The 10,380-nt window shown below is 46.2% G+C and overlaps 1 protein-coding gene across 1 annotated transcript; it reads right to left on the bottom strand.

The window, feature by feature from the left end:
• Positions 1 to 1,523: 1,523 nt before the first annotated feature.
• Positions 1,524 to 10,163, bottom strand: DUSP5 (dual specificity phosphatase 5). Its single transcript, XM_029610354.1, has 4 exons — positions 9,565 to 10,163; positions 6,449 to 6,591; positions 4,188 to 4,407; positions 1,524 to 2,592 (listed from the first exon to the last, which is right to left on the bottom strand). Exons 1-4 carry the CDS (start codon positions 9,935 to 9,937, stop codon positions 2,192 to 2,194), a joined length of 1,137 nt encoding a protein of 378 aa, XP_029466214.1. The 5' UTR covers positions 9,938 to 10,163; the 3' UTR covers positions 1,524 to 2,191.
• Positions 10,164 to 10,380: the final 217 nt, after the last annotated feature.

Here is a 10,380-nt window from a genome sequence, read left to right as displayed (position 1 = left end):
TCAAGAAATTATTGCAGTGTTACCTGTAACAGGCTGATACACAAAAAGGCAAAAAAAAAAAACAAAACACCACGCTCTCTGAATTTGTGCCAAGACTTGGAAACCACGGGACAAAATATGAAACACACACAACAGAACTGAGAAAAAACGAAACAGTTGAACAAGACGACGACTGCGTGAGAAGACAAGAGCAATGAGTGCGCTGATGCCCCCCAAAGAGCCCATTTCTCTGGGCTCCGAAGGATTACGTTAACAACAAGTGTGATTTTAAAGGCTATGCTAATCGCTTCAGTCAGGGTCTCGGCGTAAATTGTTCAGTTTTACGCTGGCAGCTTTTCGACTCCTATGCCCTAAAGAAGGCGTCACCCGGAAAATACTAACCCAAAATAATGAGCTTTTTGTACATGAGGAAGGGCAATCAGCTTTTGGAAGGAAACTGCAGGAGTTAATTGGCTTCAGGGAGGGGGGGGGGGGGGGGGAAGCGGGGAAATGAAGGGTCATTTTCAGAGACAAATCTCCCACATTGATTTTTTTTTTTCAAATTGGAAACCGATCAAAATTATTATTCCTGAAAAACCTGAACCAGGCACAGGCATCATTCACTTTCCCAGCTGAGCGTGCTTCGGACACATGTCCCACCTCTAACGGGAGAGGAGTTTGTGGAGGGGAAGGAAGGTCACTGGCTCTGTGCAGCATTCCTGCTGGTGTCCTGCAGGTTTCTAAGCTTCGGAAAAGCTCTTTGAACAGCTGCTGCACAGAGCTCCCGCTGTCCTCTTGGGCCTGGAGAAACCTGGAATCTTTGTAGTTTGTGATGACTTTTAGCACACAAACAAAAAAAAAACCCAAAAAACTAACTAGAGAGAGCACACAAGTCCGTTCTGCACATATCCCTTGTGATATGGATGGTCTCGGCCCAATAAATATGTATCACAGACTACAAAGATCAGGGTTTTGACCACTAGTAGAGCAACACTACAAAACATAGCACTAGGGACTCTGTGCCTTGCTGCTACCAGAATACAGTGAATGACCTCGATCTTAAACCAAGAAAAAAAAAAAGACAGCAGAAAGTATCTTTATACTTCTGAAGAAGTAGATTTCCCAAGAATGTATGGGTGAAATCCCCCCAAACACACTTTTGGCCAACCCCCCCTACTTCTGCAACAAAAAAACTACAAAGAAAACATATCAAGACAGTTAGTGTAGCTGTGTTTAAAAAAAGGATTGGATAAGTTCTTGGAGGAGAAGTCCATTACCTGCAATTCATTAAGTTGACTTAGAGAATAGCCACTGCCTTTAGCAATGGTTACATGGAATAGACTTAGTTTTTGGGTACTTGCCAGGTACTTATGGCCTGGATTGGCCACTGTTGGAAACAGGATGCTGGGCTTGATTGTCGCTTGGTCTGACCCAGTATGGCATGTTCTTATGTAAATCTGTAAGGTGGGAGAAGTCTGCTTGCAAACTTTGGCCACTTCATAAAATGACGCAAGTGGTTTTCTCTTATGACAAACCAACTGGGCTTTTTTTTTTTTTTTTTTTTTTTTTTTGAGGCTCTGAAACCAGGGGACTTTTGGCAAGAGGAGCAGGGAATGGTAGCATTCGCTTTGCCCCTGCTTCCTTAGTCATGGGAGCAGGCAGGCTTTGTAAACTGCAAGCCGCATTTGGGTTGCAAAGCTGTGCAAGCAGATAAAGTGCTGCCTCATCTAGAGCTGCTCTCCGAGTAAACATTTTTACCCCTCCCTCCCCCCCCAGGCCCTCTTCCATATTGGTCGCAAAAATCCTGCTTTTATCTTGAATGTACAGCAGTGAAACCTCCGTCTCATGCGATAGAACGGGCACAAATGACAGAGTTTCTCTGCCCTGAACTTCAGATGTACAAACCAAACTGGGTTATTGCTTCTGCAGCCCTTGTTGTTTTTTTGTTTTTTTTTTATAGGACTGATAGTTGGTGGTACATCTTTATCATTTGAGAGTTTCAGAATTAGAATACGATGTCACAGCTGAATGGAAGGAGAAGACAATAAACACATTTAAAACAAGAGAGCACGAGTCATCCTTCTCGACCCGGTGTGTCCCTGCCGTACTGCGTGTCAGTCACCACCGCCAAGAGCGCGTTTAAAATTTGTGTCCTCCAGGAGCCCCGGTTTGCCGTGGAGAAGCCATCCAGGCGCCTGGACGTCGGGGAGCGTTAGCAGGATGACGATGCCGTGATGGGGCTCACTTTCAGCTGGTGCACGGGAGAGCGAATGGGCACAGAAGTCAAAACGGAGGTAGGAAACACATAGCAAGAGCCATCAAAGCTCTTGCTTAAAGTCAGCTCTTCAGTAAAAAAGGACACAGCCTCTCTCTTACAGGATGTCATGTGGGGGCTGCCAGTGGAGGAGAGGATCTCCGCTTCATAGTGCAGTAACTGGCCCATGAAACCAAAGTTGGGTGAGATCATACTCCTACGGTGCTTGATGTAGTCAAACGCCTCCTCCAGGCGCAGTCTCTTGGTTTTCATGAGGTAAGCCATACAAATGGTGGGGGACCTTGAGATGCCAGCCTCACAGTGAACCAGGACTCTGCCCCCGGCATGTCTGACAGTGTCTGCAAAACGAAAAAAAACAAAAACCAGTTATACAGTGAAATCGGAGATGCTGTGCTAAATAAAACTTTCAATATCCTGTAATACAGAAGCTAAACCAGAATGGTTTAGGCACCCAGGAAACCAAATGAATAAGCACCACATTTACATATAGACACCTCATGAATATACTGAGCCTGCCTGTGAGTAGGCATGATAAACCCCTTTTATGTTTAAAGAGCAGCTGGAGGAGTGGAGATTTCCATATGATTCACCTTTAGTCAGAAGGAGGGGTTACCATTCTATTGCCTGTGGCGTGATAACACAGCTGAAAGCCCCCTGGCTCCTCTCTGCATTAGCATATAACAAGGAACCAATTTTACAGCCCACGTTGTAAGAGTTCTCTATGACAGATAAAAAAAAAAAAAAAAAAAAAGCGGTACAAAAAAGGCCTAATAATTAGGTGGTGCCTGCTATTAACTCTTTCTCTAGTCCTACCTACACTAAAGAGAGTTTATAGAGCTTCCTCGATTATCGCACCTCCCTTTTATTACATCTCTAGTGTGGCCTCCACCCTGTTGGTTTGCTAAGGTATTTTACTGCTGTTTTTACATTGCCTCCTTCCTCTGCTGTAATCTAAATGTTGAAGTTTAATGACCAAAAATTAGCCTTATCTGGGTGAAATCCATAATCCCCAACAACTTTGTTTTCAACAGCCTCCAGGAAGAGCGTTATCCAGTTTATTTACAGAGGAAGAGGGCAGCATGCAGATAGCGACCCCCTTCGACAGTAGATTAAGAAGGCTAAATGGCAGCCACATGACTCAATTATACTTTGGGAACAATATGTATGAATATTCTTTAGGGGTTGTTGCTTATTATAGTGGCACTGGTGCACAAAATTACTCACACTCGTGCAGTGTCAGGGCCCCAAAGAACTCTCTGTACTGAAACGCTAAGGGGTTTGATTCAAGGTCAGACTGGAAAAATTCTACTGGGCAACGGGAACCTCCAGGCCCAGTACCTCTCTGAAAGGGGAACTGGGACAGCTGTACAGAAAGCGGTTTCTGATTCATATATAATGGAAGCCTGCACTCCCAGCTCCAACACCTATGCTCCCAGATGCACGCAAAGAGCCAGTTTTGGACCACCCCTGCTAGGGCCCATCCTCTCATCAGCCGTAAGGGGGTTCTCCATCTTACGACTACCACTGAAAATAGAAACACCATTAGGATTTAGATAAAAGCAGCCAGCGTAAGCTGGGGGCAAGGCTGTTTTACGTGATGGGGTTTTAATCATGAAGTCCAGCGTTAGGTGCACACAAACAAACACTGACATTTTCAGTGATTAGTGCAAAAGCAAGTCTCTCTTTGCTTTCTTCCAGAAACTTAACCCTGACAAACCTCCCGTGCTTGCATCAGGGGCTGTTAAGCGGTTTAAAAAACACATTTTTAAACTAGCAGCGCCTGATGGGATCTTTTCCCCCTCGCAAGACCACCTGTGCTGAGGCAGAAGTCCAAAACTGCCTATTCAGCCGTGGCGTCGGCTTTTTTTTTTTTTTTTTAATGGGTGCACACTGCATCATTTCTCTCGAGGTGCTGTCCCCTTGCCACACCTACCGATGAAGTCTATGGCCTCCTGGAAGTGAGAGCTGATGTCCGCCGTGTGGTTGTCCTCCACGGGGATCCACTTATAGTGGTATTGTTCTTTGAAAGAGTCCGAGTTTTTCCTGGAAACATTGAGTAAGGCTGTAATGTGAAGATTTGCCAAGAATTCACATCTGGAAGCGTGGTAGGCACTGCCAAGGTAGAGAAAGGGAAGGATTTCAACTGGATTGCCCTGTTAAATGGGAAGCAGAAAGAAAAAAATATATATAGAGAGATATACATTTAACTTTAAAGGAAAAATAAAACACTACATGCTATTTTTTCTTGTTTTCAAGATGACATGTAACAATTTGAATAAAACCAATGGGGCTCTACACCCTAGTGTTAGTAGGCGATGAATCATAATTGCTAAACCCACACAGAAAGCGACTTCCATCGGCTTGTCCACATCTGTGGATTAGGAAATCAAATCCAACCCACTGGTGTCCCCCCACCACTTCCTGCTGCCAACCCTTCCTATTTTCAGAAGCCAGCGAGAGCGAAGGCAGCACTCTGGTCTTGCAGGAGTTCTCATTTTCTCTCAAGGCAGAATTTAAGCTCTGATTTTACAGGAAAAAGGACAAGACTACAGATACGAGGAAGTGTGCGCACACACACATCTCATTATTTGTTCAGATCAGTACGTGGGAGGTACATGAATGCACACATCCTGTGCAGCACTGGCTTTGATAATACGCTCCTTCCAGTTTGCCAACCATACAGGCTGAGCACCAGTGTGGAGACCTCCCTCCAATTCTGCGAGCAACTCTGGGTACAGTAATTGGCCAAAAGTAATTAAAAATCAAAGATTTATCTGGATATAAGGTACATTTGTACAGAGCTACAGGATTTATTTTGTCAATAATGTACCCACCAAATGTTGCATTTCCCGTGGCACCAACACCATAGACAAGCAATATTTTAACAGCAGGATTTTACAAAGAATGGATAGATTTTTTTTTCCCACAAAGAAATACACAATTGGCAACATAGCATAGAATTGCCTAGAGGCACCCTGTTTCCTGTACTGAGGATCCCATGACTCTTAACAAGATCCTCCTTGGCTGGCAGGATAATCTCATATGGCTTTCATGACAAATAACACTCCCCCAAGCTTCCCAGGTCAGCGGCAATAACATAGGATTTCTAAGTCTGGAGTTTCTAACACCAGGTTTCTCCTAATTAACCGTGGCACTTCACCCACCCCATCCTGAGAAACCTCTCTAACCAGATCCAGCAACACCAAAATTCTAGACCGACAATTACATAAACCCAGGTGCACTGTACACAAGGGTTATATAATTGACCTTTTGATCATGTTATCTCATTAAACAAGGTACTATAATGTAATAATAAACTTGACATTCTGGGCTGACTTCTTGAAACTGTTAATTGTGCCTTTGCAACCCTGTTTTTAACTACTGTTTTCACAATACAAAATTGCTCATAAAATTTAAATAGCCACTTGCATTTGTCTAAAAATTGCACTTAGGGCCCACCTGCATATGTTACATGTGCAAAGATGTATACAGTATATCGTGTTTTCCCAAATTCATGGGACATAGCTGCCAACAGATTTAAAATAGGTTTTGAGAAGGTTAAGGATGACTGTTATGAAACGTGTTTTTAAACTGGATAGACCCATGATCCACAGAGGTGTAACACTGCAAAACAGGGATGGAAAGCAGTTATTTGCTTAAATTTGATAAGGGAGGTGTTTTGGAAATGCATGCTGTACATTCAGTGTTGTCATGTAAGTTATATCCAAAGATGAGTGCATTTATATGCTGTATAAGAGGGCCTCTCTCAAAATTTGTTGATACCAAAAAATGGAAAACCATAATAAAAAGTGTTTTCAACCAAATAAAAAAAAAAAAAAAAAAGTCAAACAATCTTGAAATACAATTTCCAGAACAATCAGTAAAAATGTTACTGTCTCTTCAGGACAATGCTTAGCTTGTGATCACGCAAACGTTTTGCAGCCCTTCCCTTAAAAGTGCAGACACTGCACAAAAATGGTGAGTTGATAACTTAAAGATGCCCCAGGTGAACCTCTGCTTAAGGATTCTGCAGGCTAAAAGCTGCCCTCTGATTTGACTGTTTGCCAGCCTCATCCTGGAGCTTCTCGCGCTTTGGTAAAACAGCGAATATGGAAAGAAGGCAAGGGAAGCAGTTCAATTTTTAGAAACTGGAAGCAGGATGTGTAGGGCTTGTGTTCCGGGAAACCCACCCACCTGATCATAAGGAGGCTTGGGGTTGCTGCCCTGCTTGTCACAGTGGTTGTTGAGGTTTCTGTCCATTTCACTTCCTTCTAGAGAAAATGATTTTTCTTCTATACAGCACTCAGGATATTGAGAGTAAAATGTTGTAAATCCTCCTGTGCAAAAACAAAAATAGATAACAGCTTTCATTAGCAACTTTCAGTTTGCTCTAATGTGTGTCAGAAGACCATTAACTGGAAACATTAACTTGGAGTTACTTAATTGTGATGAGATAATTCAGTCAAATGATGAATTAAAAGGTACAATAGTATAGTATCTGTCTCCCAAGCCTTTTTTGTCAGGCTCTATCTATAAACATATTTAATTGCACATATTTATCATATTTAACAGCACAGCTGCACTAATTTGTGCTACGATGAGGGAGATGTGGATTTGATTCTGGAGCCTGGCTTCTGCCCCTTGAGCTAGCTGGGGAAAAAACAGAGAGTCCCAGCCATGGGACTAGCTGGGTAAAAGCCTACAAGAGGCCTGAAGTTGCAGAGATAATTAACATAACATCCCTGATTGCCAGCAAGGAGATGCGGCAGATGCAACTTGCAGATCATGCTGCTAGGATAGGCACAGGTATCAGAATCAGGGTCAGAGAAAGAATGGACTCCCTGGAAGATCCTGAATGGCAGATCAAGAGCCAACCTGGAGAAATGGAGATCCTCCCGCTGTTATTATGGTGCGAGGCAGACCATGCAACACCCTTTTGTCTGACCCCCTACAGGATGCAGGATCTTGCAGAGACTAAATTGCAAGTGTTGAAATACGTTCATCAGTGAAAGAAGTAGGACTTTGGTGGATGGACACAACATTAGCAGTTACAGGACTCTGGCTGTGATGGTTGTGGGGATGTGCATCACTCCTGGCCCTATGGGGGCTTGATCCCATTGTGTTGCAAGCCCAGAGGGGCAGCTGCCATGTCAAAACCAAAAAAAAAAGGAAACACACTTAAATTAAAAAATATAAGAACATAATATTGTCCTACTGGATCAGACCAGAGGTCCATCAAGCCCAGTATCTTGTTCCCAACAGTGGCCAAGTCAGGTCACAAGTACCTGGCAGGATCTCAAGGGGTAGACAGATTCCAAGCTGCTTATCCCAGAGATAAGCAGAGGATTTCTGCAACTCTACCACATCCTCTGGCAACAAATTCCAGAGCTTAATTATGCATTGAGTAAAAAAATTATTTTTTTTATTAGTTTTAAATGTATTACCTAGTAACTTCATTGTGTGTGCCCTGATCTTTGTACTTTTTGAAAGCATAAAAAACGGATTAACGTTTACTTGTTCCATTTCACTTCTTGTTGTAGAGACCTCTATCATCTCTCTCCTCAGCCATCTCTTCTACAGGCTGAAGAGTCCTAACCTCTTCAGCCTCTCTTCATAGGAGAATTGTTCCATCCCCTTTATCATCTTGGTTGCACTTTTCTATACCTTTTCTAGTTCTGCTGTATCTTGAGATCTGGTGATCAGAACGGCACACAATACTCAAGATAAGGTCACGCCATGGGGTGTGATGATATTCTCTGTTTTATGCCCCATTCCCTTCCTAATAATCCATAGCATTCTATTTGCTTTCTTAGCTGCTGTGAACAATGAGCAGATTTCGTGGTATTTTCAAGGATGACACCTAGATCCTTTCCTTGAGTGGTGACTGCTAATGTGAAAGCTTTCATTTTGTAGCTATAAATTTGGGTTACTCTTCCTTAAGGGCATCACTTTCCACTTGTCCACATTAAATTTCATTTGCATGCCCAGTCTCCCAGTTTTGCAATGTCCCCTTGATATAACAACTTTGAATAATTGAGTGTCATCTGTAAATCTGATCACTTCACTTGTTCCCATAAATTGCTTTGGAGGAAAACTCAAGTCATCCATTAACTGGTGGGACTCTGATAACATTTCAATCAATGTTGCCTTTCATTTCTGAGAAAGTGGGATGCTCTTGTCCCCTTTCGATATCTGCAAGGGAATTTCTCCCGTGTTTACCTAAGGGATGAGTAGGTTTCATGCCTGATCATTCTTTTACCCGGGTAATTATCAAAGGATTCACTGAATTACAACAGACACCTATGGAAAAAATGCATTTCATGTGCAGGTTCATGCACACACACAGCATGTTTGGCCAGCAATTGTAACAAGATGAAAGTGAAATATGTGCAAGGGATTTGAGGCGTTTTAGGATGATTTCTTTAAATATACCAGTGACATTTCTGAAAAGGTTAAAAGGCACCCACACACCTTGGCAAACTAACAGCAACGCAAGAATTACATATCCCACCTTCAAATATCCAAAGCAATCCATCTGAAGGCAGACAGCACTGAAGGACCCGAGAGCCGGCACTGGAAGCCGGCAGCTGAGCGGTTAAGTGTCCGCCTAGGGATCCGAGAGTGACTCAGCCTCCCCCGGGCCGCCGGCACCGGATGGCTCCTCACCTCCGGCTCCTTCCCTGACATCCGGCGCAAATCCCCCAGGCTCCTCTCCCAAACAATCCGAATAAGCGGAGGCACAGCCTGCACCCCCCCCCCCCCCCCCTTACGGGCTGCGAGTGCTGCCTACGCAGCATCCCCAGTCCCGACAATCAAACGCAAGCTTTTCCGCCGCAGGGTGCAGCATTCGCCACCGGGCCAGCCCCCATCTTTGGACTCCCTCTCCTCGCCCCAGGGGGTTTGCTGGGCCCTGCAGCGGCTCCCTCTGTTGGCTTTTTTTCCTCTCTCTCTAGACCAGGAGGGGTGAACCATAGGACGAGACTGATAGGGGGCGAAGTGCGCCTTGAATGTTCACCTATGGAAATCGGAGAGAGCGCGCGCGCGCATCTGCCATTTCCCAGGCAGGGGCAGTCACAGCCACGAGGGAGAGCCGCCGTGTTCCCTTCCTAAGGCGCCGCGGCTCCGTGCCGAGAGACGTAAGAGCAACCGATCGGAGGGCAGGGACCGATCACCGAACCCCCCCACCACCACCACCACCGTGCGCGTTCAATTCTGCGTGCGCAGCGCACGGCACTAATCCGTTGCCAGGTGGGCGCCCGGGAGCGTGGTCTTTTGTTTCTGCGAGGGCGCCGCGTCTCGTCCGTACCCACCTTTCAGGAAGCAGACCTTGGGGGCCGCCTGCAGGCTCAGCAGCGTGTTCAGGGCGATCTGGGCCGTGCTGTCCTCCCGCAGCTTCCGCCAGTGCGCGGTGGCCTCGTCCAGCACCACCACCGCCGAGACGCCGCCGTCCCGCAGGCGGGCGCGGGCGGCCTCGTCGGGCACCACGAAGTGCACGGGGGCGGGCCCGCCGCGCACCCGCCGGATCACCACCGAGTTGAGGTTGACGTTGAGGGAGCCCCGGACGCTGAGGGCGGAGAAGGCCAGGTAAGGCCGGCAGTCCAGCACCAGGCAGCGCGCCGCCTCCTTCCGCAGGGTCTTCCGCAGCAGGCGGCAGTCCATGGATTTCACCGCCGCCGCCGCCATCCTCCCTCGGCAGAACCGCGGGTTCCGAAGTGCCCGGGCGGGAGGAGGATCCGCGTTTTAAACCCCCTGCTCTGCCCGAGAGGGGGGGGGGGGGGAACCCAAAAAAAACCAAAACCCGGTTCGAAGCTGGACAGGAGCCCAAGCCACGTCCACGTCGTCCTCCTCCGCCTCGATCCGGCTGCCTACATTTCCGCGAAGGGAATTCCGCTGGAAGAATTTATCTGAATGGAGCGGCCGTCTGTGACGACACTGCCCGTAGAAGGAGAATGACGTTGGATGGCAGCCCAAATATGGGCACGAGAGAAGGCCGCCCCCGCCTTCGCCTACTGGAGGAGATCCCTCCCCACTAGAGGGCGGGAAAAAAAAAAAAAAAAGAGGATGTTCAGCGGTGGATAAGAGTTTAGTCAGAGAGAGAGAGAGATAGGAAGCAGCGAGACGCCTCA

This window comes from Rhinatrema bivittatum, chromosome 7 (assembly GCF_901001135.1).
Source record: "Rhinatrema bivittatum chromosome 7, aRhiBiv1.1, whole genome shotgun sequence".
Lineage (NCBI taxonomy): Eukaryota > Metazoa > Chordata > Amphibia > Gymnophiona > Rhinatrematidae > Rhinatrema > Rhinatrema bivittatum.
The sequence above is the reverse complement of the archived record's forward strand: the minus strand, read 5'-3'. Positions and strand labels throughout refer to the sequence as shown.